At 47.4% G+C, this 17,458-nt stretch overlaps 6 protein-coding genes across 6 annotated transcripts; 2 read left to right on the top strand and 4 right to left on the bottom strand.

The window, feature by feature from the left end:
* Window positions 1-1,348: 1,348 nt before the first annotated feature.
* N7466_010068 (serine hydrolase domain-containing protein) lies at window positions 1,349-2,772 on the bottom strand (the record flags this gene model as incomplete). The annotated part of the gene is made up of 4 exons (XM_057169457.1): window positions 1,349-1,770; window positions 1,821-2,112; window positions 2,183-2,319; window positions 2,385-2,772. The coding sequence occupies 4 exons, from the start codon at window positions 2,770-2,772 to the stop codon at window positions 1,349-1,351; spliced, it is 1,239 nt and encodes a 412-aa protein (XP_057016848.1).
* A 2,417-nt stretch (window positions 2,773-5,189) lies between these two features.
* N7466_010067 (FG-GAP repeat domain-containing protein) lies at window positions 5,190-6,255 on the top strand (the record flags this gene model as incomplete). Its single annotated transcript, XM_057169456.1, is given in 2 exon segments — window positions 5,190-5,235; window positions 5,249-6,255. The coding sequence occupies 2 exon segments, from the start codon at window positions 5,190-5,192 to the stop codon at window positions 6,253-6,255; spliced, it is 1,053 nt and encodes a 350-aa protein (XP_057016847.1).
* A 71-nt stretch (window positions 6,256-6,326) lies between these two features.
* N7466_010066 (beta-mannosidase) lies at window positions 6,327-9,309 on the bottom strand (the record flags this gene model as incomplete). Its single annotated transcript, XM_057169455.1, has 6 exons — window positions 6,327-7,007; window positions 7,088-7,446; window positions 7,569-7,996; window positions 8,061-8,293; window positions 8,359-8,693; window positions 8,760-9,309. 6 exons carry the CDS (start codon window positions 9,307-9,309, stop codon window positions 6,327-6,329), a joined length of 2,586 nt encoding a protein of 861 aa, XP_057016846.1.
* Window positions 9,310-10,221: 912 nt separating this feature from the next.
* N7466_010065 (major facilitator superfamily domain-containing protein) lies at window positions 10,222-12,375 on the bottom strand (the record flags this gene model as incomplete). The annotated part of the gene is made up of 9 exons (XM_057169454.1): window positions 10,222-10,354; window positions 10,490-10,722; window positions 10,803-10,938; window positions 10,995-11,099; window positions 11,158-11,553; window positions 11,606-11,665; window positions 11,736-11,869; window positions 11,939-12,115; window positions 12,175-12,375. The coding sequence occupies 9 exons, from the start codon at window positions 12,373-12,375 to the stop codon at window positions 10,222-10,224; spliced, it is 1,575 nt and encodes a 524-aa protein (XP_057016845.1).
* Window positions 12,376-13,097: 722 nt separating this feature from the next.
* N7466_010064 (glycoside hydrolase family 2 protein) lies at window positions 13,098-15,810 on the top strand (the record flags this gene model as incomplete). The annotated part of the gene is made up of 2 exons (XM_057169453.1): window positions 13,098-13,637; window positions 13,699-15,810. The coding sequence occupies 2 exons, from the start codon at window positions 13,098-13,100 to the stop codon at window positions 15,808-15,810; spliced, it is 2,652 nt and encodes an 883-aa protein (XP_057016844.1).
* Window positions 15,811-15,827: 17 nt separating this feature from the next.
* N7466_010063 (uncharacterized protein) lies at window positions 15,828-17,213 on the bottom strand (the record flags this gene model as incomplete). The annotated part of the gene is made up of 1 exon (XM_057169452.1): window positions 15,828-17,213. The coding sequence occupies one exon, from the start codon at window positions 17,211-17,213 to the stop codon at window positions 15,828-15,830; it is 1,386 nt and encodes a 461-aa protein (XP_057016843.1).
* Window positions 17,214-17,458: the final 245 nt, after the last annotated feature.

Genomic DNA, 17,458 nt, shown 5'->3' with positions numbered 1-17,458 from the left:
TTCTCACACGGCAGAAATCCTCACACGGGTCCGAGGTGGGTGATCGCCGGCACGTCTAAAGGTATATCAATTCCATTGTTGATTCTGGGATTGGACATGGATGAACTGAATATTTCTGGAACGGATGGAATGCGTTTAAGCAAGCCTCCGCGTGGTCAATGTATAGACAGTTGACGATGTGTTTTTCCAGCTCCAATGCTGCCTCCCTAACCTTATCGTTATCGATTTTCGATCGCGTCGAGGATAGCCATGATCTTCGGCTCGGCGTCACATGGGAGGCTAGGAGCCCGAACTTATATGCGTAGACAGTCACCTTACCCAGCCGATTTTGAAGATGCTTTGTCGATGGTCATAACACATGAAGAGTCAGAAACTCAGGCCGTCGTATTTTAGTCGCACCGCCTCATTGAATAAACACCGGGTGGTCTCTTCTTGCAGCACTTTTCCACTCCTCGAGAAAAAATGGGAAGGCCGGTAGCCTTGCGCCACCTGCAGGTGCGGCTGCTATTTCCGGGGGAAAAAAACCAGCAGGTTGCGAGTAGTGGTGTGGATGGAAGTTTTGATAAGTTTCGTCGATGATAGGAGTTTGAAATCAAGTCATACAATTATGACGAGTGTGGTAACGTTCGTGTTATATGTGACACGGCAATCAAAGATCAATGAAATGAACGAAGGACTTAGAATACAGGAAAAGAAAATATAGAGTAGAAAGAAAGAAAGAAAGAAAGAGAAAAAGAATAAGAAGAAAGGAGCAATATTAAATACCCAAGGTTGACTCTTACACGGATGCCTGAAGCCTCAAGGCAATCAAGGACAACATAGGCAAACAAGAGGAACAAAGACAAACAAGAGATGAGTCAGGGGTACTGACGAGTAAGGATACCTATGCCTGTCACCAACATGCGACATTATAGAATGTGGTGTATGTGACGATGTCACTGCACCTAACCTGACTTTTCCCTCAGAAGTAAGGCCACTGTAAGTAGCCTGGGGATATCAAGTCTGCTTTGGAACTGCTTGTCACAATGTTTGACGATTGCTACTATTTGAAGGAAGCTTCCATCAAGAAGGGGGTATAAAAGTGTTGGCTCAAGGCCAGGAAGTCTTCTATTTTTCTTTTCTCTCTCCGTCCTAGAATTTTATTTTACATTGTACTTGAATCGATCTTCATCTTTCCCTGAAATGACACCCTGAAATTGTATAGATAGGAAAAAGGAAGTGGAAAGGAATAATAGATTGTCTCCCTAAATTTCCTCATGACTGTCCTCCTGACTGTCTTCCTTAGGGCAGAGGAGAGCCTGTAACAAAATCTGGCAAACTCCTTACATAGATTATATGTGAATCCTGTCTAAGTGGCCCTATTATTCGCCCAATACACAAGACCTTCCACGCTTTGGAAAAGATCGAAAACATGAGCATCACCAAACGGCAATATTTGTGCACACACCATACCCGCAACCCCATTTTCCCGATCGCACCACCAGAAAAGGTTTGGGAGTCCAGACCATTGAGCTGTTCTCACGGAGCGGCCAGTAGAGCCCCCGCTTAGCAAGAAGCTCAGCCCCCAGCCCTGGCGATCCCCAGCAACGGTCGGATGAAGACCCGTACTGGCACCGGCCAGTTCAGGCTTCGAGTCTGCGAGGTACTTTTCGCACAGAGGCGGAAGATGCGCAACCTGGTCGCAGAACATTTGTTCCACAGTATCTTCCTTCAACAGTTGCGCTCCAGTGGTCGGCGAGGTTCCACCATTGAGAAGCACTGCTAGGATTTCTGAGGAAACATTAGTTAATGAGACGGTGGAATGGCGGTTATTGACTTACGGCAGTAATCCTCCGGCTTCGAGAAGCATCCAGCTCCGCCACTGTTGAAATAGGAGTCTAAGTCTGATTTGGACTCTGCTGTCAGTGCTCGCCGGAGCAAATGGTCTCGAGGCCAGATTCGGCCTTTCAAGTCACGGTGGTGCATATAGGCGAGCTCCTCCTTCATCTCTGAAGTGGGCACCATGGATATATGAGTAAGCCCTAGCGGCTCAAAGATGTGTTGGTGGAAGTAATCGTTCAGTGACTTATTGGTGATGCGTTCAATCACGACGCCTACCCAGTCGATGTTTACCTGATGCCAAATGGGTTGTTAGCAGCTGAAGCATACTGGTTGCAAGGCTTTCCATTGTTATATTTCTTACTCCATACTCCCAAGCTTCTCCCGGCTGGTGCACAAGTGGTTGCTTAAAGTCTCTGAAGTCACCCGAAAACTCATCATAACCGGCTGGATGACTGTAGTCTCGCAATTTGTCATTCATAAAGGCATATCCGAACCCAGCTACCCATGACGTCAGCATCCACAGAACGAGGCCTACCAGAATGAAAAAAAGTGGTAGCACTGACCCGTGTGCGTCAGAAGCATCCGTAAGGTAATGCCTCGCTTTTTATCAACCAATGTGCCATCGTCTTGTAAGACTTTGATATCCTTCAACTCAGGGCAGATGCGCTCAGTCTCGTCGGCATCATCCAAGGAAAGCCGACACTGTTCCACGAGCTGCATACACGCAATCCCGGTGATCAACTTCGTACACGACGCGATCCAAAACACGCTATCGGTTGTCATGGGCTCGGGTTTCACAATTCCTCTCTGCCCTCCTGCGTGGGAGAACAATAGCTTGCCATCTTTCCCCACAATGGCAACAGAAGCGCCCGGTAAGCCATTCTCAGCACTACAGGCCGAATTGATCTGGCTTTTGAGTGCCTCATTGATCACATGAGGAAATGACTTCATCTTGCACGAGGTTCTGAGTAGTCAATGCCTTCAAGGAGACGTCAGTAGTAAGTGTGAAGATGGTCAATTTAAGAGTGGGATCCTGATTCCTCGGAGCGTACCTGAACCGAGCTCCACTGCGGGGTATGTTTGACCCAATCATAGAAAAGTAGAAATATTGTATTTGGGGTTTTATGCCTTATGGATACGGCAGTAGTCAACTGTTTTTTGGAATCACATGACTATGTTTGTCAGTGCTTCCTCTTTTTAGTTCCAGTTTGCAGGCTGCGTCTCGCTTCTTCCTTCAGTGATACACTAGTTACTGAGTACGCACTACGTGAAACAATTCAACATGAAGAAACACTACAAGACAAGGTCCTAGCTCTGGAAAAAGCTGCAGCTTCTAAGCCTGATGGCAAATCTCAGATTGTATACGAAGAAGTGAATAGCCAACTGGATAAAGCTCGTGTCCAATGTTAGCATAAGCAACAGGCACTTTACCGGGCAGAAGCGGACATGTATTCGCATTTGAAATGCTATTATGATATGTTAAGGACCGACATGGACTGGTATATGCGCGAAGAAATGGTCCGGGATTGCGCGGAAAGAAGTGGCTGCTGTGGTCAAGGCTGTGGTTGCTGCGCTCGAAGATCTCTATCGGAGAGACCAAAAGGAAGGGGTCACTGTACTGCAGCTTGTTGGTGCTGTTCGGTTCATAGGGGCTTTGAGATGTCGGATGAGAAGGAAGAGGCCCAGCGGAACTACAAAGACATGCCTGGTTATGTATATTTGTTTCTTGTGGCATTTTCAATACTCTTGTTTGCTTTGAATCTTTCGGCTACTTCATGTTTTGCTTTTTCAATCAATTTTCTTTGATGCTCGCTGAGCGAGAGGCGGTGATATTGATGTATTGATGTATTAGGGTGACGAGACAGGCTTTGCAATATAGTATATGTGTGGTAGAAAATCCACAACATTTGAAAATCCTACTAGTAGCAAGTACTAGAATCCCGTCGGCTATTCAAGAAAGCAAAAGGGAGGTATGCTTTGTGGGTCCGTGCTCTCCGCCTCCAGGGTGTATGCTCTAGCCTCTATGTCTGCTAAGTAGCATGTCCGAACAACAGCCACATTCTTACTGACATTCAATCTCAAAGGCACGGCTGATATTTCCCATTCTGCCAGAGAAAGACACTAGAATTTCGCACATGAATTTCACTTTGTCGTGAAAATTTTTTATTGAGGTGTAATTTCTCTCCTGTGCTCATCGCTGAATTATTAGGTCGGGATCAATTTCAGAAATGTTACACATTCATCAGGGTTAAGCCACCATGCCAGAAGACCTTTGTCAGAGTCAAATACAACACCTCACCCACCCGTCGCGCGGAAGCTTGAAGATTTATTTCCCACTGTTTTTTCACGCTGGGTTCCTGTGTCCTTCCCAGAATTGCAATTGCGACACCGTTAAGTACCCATTAAAATTACCTATCCGATGGCTCAACTCACCCTTGCCCTTCTCGTCCTGGTCTCATTGAGTATTTATTCCCACAATATAAAGGAAAACCCATGCTGACAATTCTTTACCCGATAGCCTTGAGCTTTACCCAGGCATTTGATTTCTGTATCCCATGGTGCACACAGAATCTCCCGACATCCTCACTCGCCTGTGTAGGGCTTGCCATACTCGGAACCGGGCCTTGTTATACTTGTGGGCCTCACAAGACTAGCGCGACGGAGCAGCTTTGCTCTGGCTCCTGTTCCCAAACCAGTACCGATCCGAAAAATTGTGGAAAATGTGGTAATGTTGTACGTTTGAGGAATGAAGACTTCAGTAAGAGGATGGGCTCTCACATTTATTTAGTGCCCTACTGGATCGACTTGCAACTCGGGTGTCTGCAAATGTACGAACTCCGGCCTAGCTCTTTGCAATGGCGCCTGTCCCACTTTCAGTTCCGATAACAACAATTGTGGGAAGTGCGGGAATGTTGTGAGTGAGGAAAATATTTCTATTGCTTTGGCGATGAATCCTGACCGTTGGTTCTATCTGTAGTGCCCCACAGGATCGACCTGCAAATCAGGTGCCTGTGTATGCGCGAATTCTGGACTGGCTCCTTGTAACGGCGGATGTCCAACTTTTACTTCAGACCCGAATAACTGTGGAAAATGCGGTGTTGTTGTAAGCTGGGAAGATTTCACTCTTATCAAGGGTAAGGCGATAATTACTCACAGTCGCATAGTGCCCGGGTGGTTCAACCTGTTCATCAGGTGCCTGTATATGCACGAACTCTGGACTGGCTCCTTGTAACGGCGGATGTCCAACTTTTAGTTCGGACCCCAATAACTGCGGCAAGTGCGGTAATATGGTGAGTTTGGAAGAGAATTTAAATTCCAAGACCGAAGAAACATATACTCACGGTGGTTTAGTGCTCTACTGGGTCAACATGCACATCAGGCGCCTGTACACCGTGTGCAAGCTTCCAGACAAAGGTTACCCTTACAGCTGGGTCTGAGCCTGAAGGTGTTACACTAGGCGATTTTAATGGAGATGGCAATCTTGATATCGCGACTGTGAATTTGGCCAGCAATAACATGGGTGTCTTCCTTGGTAACGGAGATGGAACGTTCCAGGGGCAGAAGACCTATGCCGTGGGTTCAAGCCCCTTTGCTGTGGCAGTGGGGAACTTCAACGGAGACACCCATCTGGATGCCGTCACTACAAATTTTGGGAGCAATACAGTAAGTGTTTTGCTCGGGAATGGAGATGGAACCTTCCAGGCACAGACTCCCATTGCCGTTGGCACTGAGCCTCAAGGGGTGGCAGTCGGTGATTTGAACGGCAATGGCTTTGTGGATCTCGTCGTTGCCAATTACGGCTCTAATACAGTTGGGGTATTGCTTGGAATGGGAAATGGAAACTTCAACGCGCAGATAGACTATGTCACAGGGCCCGGTCCGATGGGTGTTGTACTGGGTGACTTCAATGGAGATGGCGTTCTCGATATCGCCGTAACAAATGAACTCAGCAACACGGTGGGAATTTTGATCGGAAATGGAGATGGGACATTCAAGGCGCAGATCGTATTTGCTACAGAATCCTTGCCGGCGGGTATTGCGGTCGGCGACATTAATAAAGACGGAAAACTCGATCTTGTCGTTGCGAATTATCAAAGCAACACCGTGAGCGTTTTTCTTGGAAATGGAGATGGGACGTTCCAGGCACAGATTCCATTCGCGACTGGGAGTGAGCCACTTATTGTTACAGTGGGAGACTTCAACGGCGATGGCAATCTCGATATTGTGGCTTCGAATCATGCAAGCAATACCCTAAGCCTGCTACTCGGGAATGGAAACAGTTTCTTCCAGACGCAAATCATACTCAATGTCGGAGATAGTCCAATTGGCGTGGTAGCGGGTGACTTGACCAAAAACAGCTATCTCGATATTGTGGCTGCAAACCCGGCGGACAACACACTTAGCGTCCTACTTGGGCAGCCTTGCGCTGCTTAGCTAGGTTTCGATCAGTCAAAAAAGCAGACTCAGTATATTTAGCTAGAATATTTAATTCAAGCATTTGTCATCTAATCCCTCTCCATTCCGTAATATCTAAAACGCAGTTTTTGGTTGTCCAATCCCGTCAACGCAATGACCTGCTCGTCGCCAGGAACAAGATCAATGCAGTTATCATCAAACTTAACTGAGTCCACATCATCAACATACAGCAGCAAGCCCTTGACCGGAACGTCTTCTGTTTTCACATAGACCTTTCCGTTCTCCGCTCGAATCCGCAGCAGGGCTTGAGGCATATGAAGATAGCGATAAGGCTGCGGCCAATTGGTGCAACGAGCGATGACCGTATTGTCAGATGGATCCAAAAGTCGCGCTGAAACGATGAGGGGCTCGCCTTTATTCTTGGTCTCTATGTCAGAGAGTGCAAACTCAAACAAGTCTGAGCTTGAGTTGGGTGCCAGTTCACAGGTTTCTTCCTTCGAGAAGAGTACCTTTCCTGTCGAAAGGGCGAACACCTGCAGTGACAGCAGGAGCCTCATTTTGCTGAGTTTCATATTTGTCACCCAGCCCTCGAGCTTTACCTCCGAATTTATAAAAGCTCGTGTGTGCTTCATCCCGGGGGCCTTGGTCTCTGTTCGCGCCATGCCGATGGTTATGGGCGCCATATCGCGCTTGACCGTGAAATATGCCATTTTCGGGCGATTGTAGTAATCAATGAGCGCTTTCGATGTCACTTGCCAAGTGCTGTTGAACTATTGGTACATAATTTGGATCAGCTTGGACTCAAGGTTTTCAAGGAAGGGATTAGTTTGAACAGGAAAGAAATATATACCTGCCATATGAGGGCTCCACCGCAGTACTCTTTGCCCTTACCCTGCCATTCTCTTCGCCATGACCGCAGAGCGCAGGTCATAGCTTCGGCTTGATTGAGCTGTGTAACATAGATATAGTCCTCCAGGTCATAGGTGTACTTGAAGTTTTCGACCAGATATGTTGCAATCTTTCTCTCATGTTGGTGCTCTTTGTTATGTTCGTCAACCGTACGTGAATGTGGATGCCTCTCAGAGGCCGGTGATTCGACAAGATAGGAATCGATGGTTTTGATATGCGGGAGCGACGCCATACCGAACTCTGAAATGAAGCGACTCTTCAGTTGCGGATACTTCTGCCAGGGAAGAAGATAATGCCAAACTGTGAAAAAAAAGCCATGGTTATTATCAGGTGCAAAGCTTTTAGGCGTATCGAAGAATGCCTGGATGCTCATTGGAAGCTTCGAAGGAGGGAGAGACGGCACAATCATTGAGCCTGCTTACCTTCCCATCTGTGCGTGTCTCCAACAAGGGGATTATTGAAGGAATCACCGCCCCATGGGGAGCCCGGATGGTAGCTAGAATCGGGAATCAACCTCTTGCAAAGAGCAGGTAGAGTAATTTCGTATATATATCGGGCTGGGAATGTCGACTTCAACCAGTTCTCCGGGTTCTTATCTGTGATGTCGTAGTTTGTCTTGAAGAGCTCGGCGAAAAGGTAATCTTCGTTGTTGCCGTTCCAAACAACAATGGAAGGGTGGTGACGCAGACGAGAGACATTGTCTTCCACCTCAGCTGTGATATTTTGAATGAAGCTCTCATGCGCCGGGTACGCCGCGCAAGCGAACAGAAAGTCCTGCCAAACCAGGAGGCCGAGCTCGTCACAAATGTCATAGAAAATATCCTCCTCGAATATACCGCCTGCCCAGACGCTGTGTAACCAGAGTAGTCAGTGTATGATCCGTGGAATATTAACAAATTTGAGGATTGACATACCGCACAGTGTTTTGATTACCCTCGGCCAGTAGGTTCAGCTGCGTACGGTAGCGCTCAGGGCTCACTCTGGGCACAAAGTGGTCTGCTGGACACCAATTTGATCCGTTGCTGTAGATTGGCACGCCGTTCACCTGAACAAAAAAGGAAGTTCCGGGTGCATCCTTTAGCGGTTGTATCACGAGCTTAGCTTCTCGAAGTCCGATTCTTTTCGTGATCGAGTGAATGCAAATCCCCTGTTCACACATTCGTCAGCATCATATCAGACCTATATATGGGTTATGGTAAAGAAATTTCGTACGTTCCGGAGTAGTTCGGCGGATAAGATATACAAAGGCTGCTGCCCATAGCCAATTGGCCACCAAAATTGCGCGTCCTGGATATCGACAGTGAAGTTTGCCAGGTTTTCGCGTACAGGCAGCATGACAGAGTCGCCCGTCGCTTTGCCAGTTGGATCGGTGATTGTCAGTTTGATAATGTCATCGGCATTGCAATCCTCAGTCTCAGCGACAACCTTGATCAAGGCAGATTCTTGGTCTGTATCAACGGTTATACGACACGATAGGTCTGAAACCTTTGCCGAATACTCCTCCAAGATGATCGGGCGCCAAGGGCCGCAGGTTGTGAGCTCGGGTCCTGTAAATGCGAATAGTTTAACTTAGTATGGGCACTTGAAAATGGACTGGAGGTGAAAAGAAATACCCCAATTCCAGCCGTAGTGGTACTGCGCTTTCCTGACAAAGACGCGACTTTTCTCCGTGGATCCGTTGAACTGGACCGTGTGGTGGCCAAATTTTTCTAATAGTTCTCGCCCCCTGACTAGCGGAACATCGAAAAGGATTTCAAGAGTGTTTGTACCCTCCTGGATGGTATTGGCGATGTCAATGCGATAGGTGCGGTGCATATTATCTGATTCCAGAATAGAATGCCCGTTCAATGAGACGGTGGCGAACGTATCCAAACCCTCGAACCGGAGAACATATTTTTTACCTTTTTCAACGGAAGAATCTGGGCCATCATGACTGAACTGGGTTCTGTACAGCCACTTTTGCTCTCCGACCCACTGGACATCATGCTCGTTCAATCCAATGTAAGGGTCCGGTATCTTGTTGTGTTTCATCAAGTCCAGGTGCACGTTCGTGGGGAACTGAGCGACTGAGAGGAAACCACCCGTCCATTCCGGCACACCGACAGCTCCAACTTGTTTGAACTCCCAGCCGGTGGTTATAGGTGTGGATTTGAAGACTGCCATTTTGAAAAAGTGAAAGTAATTCAGGAAAAAGTGAAAGTAAACATTGTCTCAGGCGAACCTATCTGGGGGGTACCACCGTTTCTATATCCAGAAGCTATCGAGTGAGGCAAGCCAAAATTTCATACCCGTGCTTATGCATGTTCGGTCCGGCATCTTGAACCGAGATGGCATTCGGACACTAGATCGTATTTTGTTAATTCCAGGTTAGGCCGGCGGCCCGTGCGCATGTCGGTGCCCGGGGCTTAGGTAACCGGCCGCCGGTGGTGGACCGTGCACGCTGAAAGCCGGTCCAAGTCAATACGCCACCTGGTCGTAGTGTGTAGACCACTCGACCGCGTAGATGAGTTCAAACACTTTATGTATGTGGCGTGGAACGAAATGATTTCATTTTCCAGATGTATGACTTTTCCTCGACTAGTACTATCTTCATTATCATGATGGAGATCTTCAATGTTGAAATAGATTCATCATTGATGCCGATGTTTGACTTTCAATGTTAATTCTGCCTATATAAATGGAGGATTTTTCAGCATGGGTTACCCCCAATTCCGATGGAGGTTACAGTATAACATTAAAAATCAATGATACGATCGCATTGCTAGAGATCTTAAACTTACACCGGCACCATATGGAATAGTCACTAGTAGCATGTTCCAATGAATAATAGTGCTCGGAAGTGTGAATATTCTGAATGGTTTCTGATATTCAAAATATTGAATGAACAGCCCAAACTTCAAAGAAACATTTGCTTGAATACGCATCTGACATCTGGAGACTTGAATACACCTAACATTGAACTGTTCAAATTACAGAAATCATGTCCACTAGTACACCTCGGCAGTTTGAACCAGTCAGACAAGAAGAATATCTCAAAACCTTATGCATGTAGACCAACAAATATTTTACTATCTACTAGAGACTATACTGGAATGCAGGGTTTTCCTGGTCAGTCATATCCATGAATGCAGCCATAGGATCATCCGCCAGCTCAGGTTGCGCACGTAACAAACTTTCCTTTTTCTTGTTGGAGTAATTGTAATAGAACCTATAGCCGATGAGTTAGTAAAATGTAAGTTCATGGATTGATTCCAAAGGTATAAACGGCTTGTTCATTGAGCGAGTAGGCATATCATACGCCATGCAGACAATCTGACAAACACAAAGTATGTGCTAAACTTACCAAAGACACGTGTAAGCCAGGATCGAGGCACAGAATAAGCTCAGAGTTGCAATTTGGCCATCGGGGTAACCTTGAGCAGCTTGATTTCCTTTGTATGCCCAAGGTCCACTGAATCCCCCAAGGGCTACCATCATAGTTATGGTGCCCAGGACAGCAGTCTTCTTAGAGTGTCCTCCGACGTTTGCTGCTAGCAGAGAATAGTGCTGGACGAGAGAGCCGTAGAAAGTTGTAGACTGGGACTTCATATTAGATCACTTATTTTCCAAGACCGGGCAAAAGAATAGCCTGGTTGGATGATTAAGCGACGGCATACCATATAGAGTCCTGCAAGAAGGGCAGATTTATTTTCTCTGTGAGACTTCCATAACAGGATGTTTCCAATCATGGCGGGCAACATGAAAGCGATTGCGACAATGATCCGGTGGTGTGGGAAGCGGTTGCCGATAATTCTGTACAAGTCAATGAATGAGGCAGGATTCCATGTTTGAATTGAGGGATCACATACGCAGCGAGTAGAATGCACACGACTGCAATAGCAGATGCAGGCATGAAGAGGACCAAGGCTTGAATCTGGGAATATCCAAAAGAGGACACAAGGAAACCGCCAAAGCTACCAAACATAAAAGATCAGCGTTTCATTAGAAGCTTAGTGTAACAGAAAAACAAACCTGGAAACTGCCACGTTGGAAAATGCGAAGGTGAATGAAAATATCGACAGAGCATAAAGTTGAGGATCCACGAACGCGGATAATGCCTGGCGAATCTTGAATCTTCTGGTATGAATGCCGGTATTGTTACCCATGAGACGGCGTACAGCAATGCGCTTTTCGCGATCCGTAAGAAACCATGCCTTCATAGGAGTTGCAGGCATCGAAGCCATCACAACCATGCCAGCAAATAGTGCACAGGTTCCTAAGATAACGTAAATCCACTTCCACCGACTATCAGTATAGACCCCGCCCAGTTTCATTGCTCCAAAGTCAACTCCGTTTCCAATGAGCGATCCCACGGCATTACCGGCGATCATGAGGCCTATCCGAAGAGGCTGCTCTTTTGTTTTCCACCTAAATTCACTTATGAGAATTTTATCGATCGAGATAGTCATAAACTACTCACCACATGACTGCTATAATGATACCCAGGGGCTGAATGACTTGACTAAAGCCATAAAAGAACCTATTATACACGTCAGTACTCGGTGCAGTGTGAATGTAGTCGAGAAATTCTATTGATTTTTTGAAGATACCTCAGGGCCATGATTTGTGAAAAATTATGACATATAATGGTCAATATGGCTAGAAGGCCGATGTAAAAAAGAGTTGCGCCATAGACAATACCGACTGGGAGCAGCTGGGCAGGAAGGAGAATCAAGTATGGTCCCTAGAAGTCAATGAAATCTGTGGTTAGAAACTATAATTTGTTTGTGAAAAATCGGTTGCATGTACTAACCACTGCTGCACCGAGAGACACTATACCGGCTGTGAGTTGATATTTGGTCGTGTCCATAACAACCTCTCCATTGACAACAGTTTCAGTGAACAAGTTGAGGTCTTTGACGAGGCCAAAGAGGGCCGCGAATCCATAAGCCTGGCTATCTGCGTAGCCTACAATTGTTCCAAGGAATAACTAACCACATTGGGTTATTAGCGTCCATACTGAAGAGTCGAAAGATTGGGCTGACATACCAGGGGAGTCATTATCAGGTCAATTTTCCAGAGAAGTTTACGTTCTTCCTCTGCAGTCCACATTTCTTCCTGGCCATCGATAGCCATTTGAAGAGCATCATCCACACCTGGGTTATGGATAGACATCTTTGCGTCGGATACGTTTTCGCATCTCTCAACAGTCGGAGACTCCTCCAACTGACCGACCTCAGACTTGGTCATCCTGATCACAAACGGGGGGCTGTTCTCAAGTGCTGGATCTTAGTTGGTCGAATTCCGGTGTAGGCAATGAATGATTGAGCGAAGCTGATCACAAATTATGAAGTAATATGCATCACTGCCAGGATAAGTCAGATGGAAATGCGATACGAAAGGTTCATTTTATATAAAGGGGCAAAATCAGTCAAGTTCAAAACCCCAGATTTTACCCCGCAAGTTGCTTTCAAAGTGTGGACTCAGGAATGAAGAATTGTTGATACCCCACGATCTCACCGATTGATTTTTTGGTTCGCGTGGAGTGGAGCACCCGGCGGCCGGTATGCGTATGATCGTATCTGACCCCGGGCTCCGGGCCTCACATGTGCAGCCATATCGGGGGCCTCGGGCGACGTTAGCCGGTTGTGGAACACGAGGTACATGTCTGAGTACTATGTCTCGGGGGAATACCCAGTTCCTGTCACGGAGTTACTGGAGAGCTGCGGATTTCGCCTCTTACTGACGTCTAACCCGATCGGCGGAAATTGCTCAACCGTGAGCAAAAGTCCCGTAAAATTTACTCACGTAAGCCACAACTTAGCAGTAAGTTAAAAGGATGAAGGGGTGCCCTGGAATACCGCGGCTAATTATTTGCCTTCATAGAAGGCAGTTTCACTTCCATTATCTTTCATTACGACCGTGTCCGCTCGGCATACACCACACGCAATTCAACCCAGTCGCGTCGCACGATGACCACAGCCAAGGAAACGCTATCACTAAGCGAGGGATGGAAGTATAGGGTGGAAAACGATGTTTCTGTGCACGATTGGCAAAATGCCCAGCCATTGCCCACGTCAGTGCATCTAGATCTGATCGCCAACCACACCATTCCGGATCCATTCCAAGCTAAGAACGAAGAGCTAGTACAATCGGTTGCTAGCAAGAGTTGGGTCTACGAGAAGAAATTTCCTATTCCCTTACTGGCGCAAAACAATGGCAGCCGGAATTTCGTCCTGGTATTTGAGGGCCTGGATACGTACACGACCGTGACGCTGGACGGCAAGACGATCCTGGAGACCGATAACATGTTTCTCAGTCATCGTGTCGACATCACAGAACATGTTCGTTCCAAACAGACCACAGCGGATGCAATGCATACCCTACAGATTACCTTCCATAATGTCGAGAAGAAAGCAGCGCAGGAAATGGCAAAGCATCCTGAGTGTAGCTGGTTTAGTTTCCATTTTGGAAACAGTCGACTAGCAGTCAGAAAGGCTCAGTACCATTTTGTAAGTAGCTGAACCATGAAAAGTGTTTCTAGTTCTCAGCCAAATGACTGATAATATATAGGGATGGGATTGGGGCCCAGTATTGACAGACTGTGGACCCTGGAAGCCAATCTATCTCGAAACATACGAGACACGCGTCAAAGATCTCTCGGTTCGAACCCATCTCGCCCCTGGTCACCAGCAAGCAGTTTGCTCTGTATCGGTTGAATTCGAAGGAAAAGCAGATTTTGCAAGAATAGACCTTGAGATAGGCGGCACGAGAGTTGAATCGCGCGTCATTACCCTTAAAAGTCAACAGACTACAACGGCCATACAGATACAAAACCCGAAGCTCTGGTGGCCATGGACACTTGGCGATCAGAACCTCTATACTGTAAAGGCTACGTTGGTCAACGTAGTCAACCGCGAGGATGAGCTTGAGCTGGATTTTCTTCAGAAAAGATTCGGTATTCGCAAGATCGAGCTAGTCCAGCAGCCATTGCAGGGCAAGGAGGGCACTAGCTTTTTCTTCCGGGTCAACGATGTGCCTATTTTCGCCGCAGGGTCGTGCTGGATCCCGATGGACTCCTTTGCGTCACGAGCGACACCAGAAAAATACCGCTCCTGGATACAATTGGCCAAAGACACCAACCAAGTGATGATACGCATTTGGGGTGGCGGAATTTACGAGCATAATGCTTTTTTCGACGCATGTGATGAACTGGGTGTCCTGGTCTGGCACGATTTCATGTTCGCATGCGGCATATACCCGGCCTATTCCTCATTCGAAGAGAGCGTCATTGCCGAGGTTCGTCAAAATGTGTCACGCCTGCGACATCATCCTTCAATTGCCGTCTGGTGCGGAAACAATGAGGATTACGCAATTGCGCATCTGGCCCAAATACACGCAGGCAAGGGCGAATATGACCCTGCGGAAATGGACCCTGAAAAGATCAGGAAGTCTGGATTTCCAGCCCGTCTTTTCTATGAGGTTCGGCTGCCTGAGGTTTGCAAAGAGTTGATACCGGACATCCCCTACTGGCCGGGCTCTCCCTTTGGAGGATCATTCTGCAACGATGCGACAGTTGGTGACATCCACCAGTGGCACGTTTGGCATCTCGACAAGTTTCCATACCAAGATTATCCAAAGCTCGGCGGTCGTATGGTTACTGAATTCGGGTTACAGTCTGTTCCACATTGGAAGACGGTTAAGCAGTATTTTCCGGCTGATCAGCGCTTCTGTCTGGATGACAGGCTGGACTGTACGACGAATGAGTACATGCTAGCGCACAATAAAGGCAAAGCGGGAGCGGAAAACATTGCAAAATACGGTACTGATAACATTCCATTCGATGACCAGTCTCTCCGAGGCTACATGTACTGCTCGCAGCTTATCCAAGCTGAGGGGCTATCAACCGCGTTCCGAGGCTGGAGACGTCTCTGGCAAGGCCCTGGTCGGGAGTACTGCGCCGGTGCCTTGGTTTGGCAGCTAAATGACTGCTGGCCGGTGACATCTTGGTCCATTGCTGACTATGAGTTACGCCCCAAATTGGCATACTGGACTGTCAAGCGAGAAAACCAGCCTATCACTGCCGGCATTGCTCGTGTGTCCGATGGAGACTCACTAATTCTGGAGACGTGGGCCTGCAACATGACCATGCAGACAGTGTCCATAACCTATGAGATCCAGGCCTGGCATGTCAAAACTGGCCAAAAGGTCTGGGCCCAGAAAGCTTTGTCAGCGACAAAGCTGGACTCGAACCGAAGCACGGAGCTGGGAAAGATTGAATTTCGACACAGGCTAGGAGATAAGAAGCAGTTCGAGTGGAATGAATTGGCCTTTTCAATTCACATGAGTTCAGACTTGGAAACATCCAGAATAACGCGTTATGTCAACTTCCACGAGCCCTTAAAGGAAGTCCCTTTCTCTGACCAGGAAGAGAATATCAAGACGCAGCTTGTCCAACAGGAATCGAAGTTCGTCATTGAGATAACTGCATCGGTTCCCATGAAAGGGATTTACCTTGATTTTGAGGGCGAAGGCCAGGTTGACTGGGAGGATAATGGCGTGGATACTGTCCCAGGGGAAACTCTACAGCTAGGCATCGCCGGAATTGGAGATGAAAAAGATAGAAAGTTGAGAGTTCACTGGCTGGGAGAAACTGGATGGAGGAGTAAAGTTGTCATTCTATGATCATGGAAACCAGATTATCATAGCGAGCTTGTATTTGAATATAGTACAGATTCCGGATACGTATTGAAGAGATCAACGAGTCCAGAGTTCGATTGTAATAAGATGTCAGAGCTGAGCTCGGTTGGTGGCCAATCAGCATTTGATGAACTGACACGGAATAAGGAGTCCATAGGGTAATCAAAGCCAGCCACAGATCCCACCTGTGACCAAGCATGAGGGCCTGGGAGGCCCACGGTAGGGCCTATAGGAGAGGTGGCCATGCTATGAGATTGATCAACATTGTCGGTTGATTGAACCGAGCTCCGAGTTGCGGCCCTTAGTTTCGATAGAATGTTTTCTCCATAGACCTTTGGACATATATTGCATCCGAAGCTCAAGTCGATCATGAGTTCAGCTACTTGCTCCACCTTTGAAAGGTGGCTTCTCAAGGTTGAATTATCTGGACACATGTTATATGCATATACTAGATGGAGACAGCATAAAGCGATCATTGTAAAGCCGTAGTCGGGCATATATCGCAAGGCATCCCTGGATGCGGGTTTGAGTTCAATAATAGCGTCACAGCATTTGCTAGCCGCATCTGCGGACTTTAACACACAGTTCAGAAAAGCGGAAAGCTCGGGCGAATGTGCGGTCGATGGTGGGAAAGTGGCAAGACCAGTCTTTGCCATCAGCTGATGCGAGACAATGGGTGCGGCAAAGGAAACAATACTGAAGCGTGTCAGAACGCCCATGAATGCAGTGATGCTGTTAGCGAAAACCAACGGGTCCTCGAGACTAGAACCATGTGAGCTGGGCACACTTAAATCATAAGGCTGGAGCCAGATAGCGCCCCATTCTTGCAATAAGTTATCCGCATTATCAAGTAGCTCTGACAATGCTCCGATATCCTTGGTGCAGCGAGGTACGCACCACCACTCGGCCAAGTCAGTGTCTGGACGAGCGGCCTTGTCCCACTGATGATGTAAGGCAGCCTCTGCCAGAACCCTCCTTACTCCTGGTTGGGAATCAAAATGGGGCATAATTTCCAGTATCGCGGAGATAGTCGAGTCATTACGTATTGTCGGAGGCGTTCTAGTAATGACAGAGTGGTGACGAGATTTCACGAAGAGCCAAATCCAGTAGAACGAGCGGCGGTATGGAAGGGATGCCAATATTTCAGGCCCGGGAGACTGTAGATACACCTGAAGATCTTCAACGGAGTGGTGCAATGACAACTGCATGGCACATGTCTCCACTGCGGACTTCACGGCCCACAGACTTAGCTTCCTCTCCGGGCCCTGCACTGATACTGCGGAAACTCTAGGATATGAGTAGAGGACAGCCAGCCCCTGCAATAAAGTCCAGTTTTCTTCCTGGGTGTTGTGACTGACATCGTTGGCCTGTTCCAGCATTTTCAACATGTGAGGGAAAAGTGCGAGGCGTGTTGAACTGTAGCCTGGGCTGAGAGAGGAAGCGACGAATGCCATGGCATATGCAACAGGCTGCTGGTTGGCTATTAAATCCCCAAGATTGTTAAGTGGTTCCAGCGAAAGGACCGGAGTATAGCATATTAATCTTTGAATGAAGCTGATATGCAGAATTTGCTATTAGCTGACTTGTATTTTTAGGTCAAGAATGAAATGGCTACGCATGGATGGATCAAAAC

Source organism: Penicillium verhagenii (assembly GCF_028828195.1).
Source record: "Penicillium verhagenii strain IBT 33310 chromosome Unknown utg000010l_segment0_segment0, whole genome shotgun sequence".
NCBI classification, from domain to species: domain Eukaryota; kingdom Fungi; phylum Ascomycota; class Eurotiomycetes; order Eurotiales; family Aspergillaceae; genus Penicillium; species Penicillium verhagenii.
This window is presented reverse-complemented; position numbering and strand designations above follow the sequence as displayed.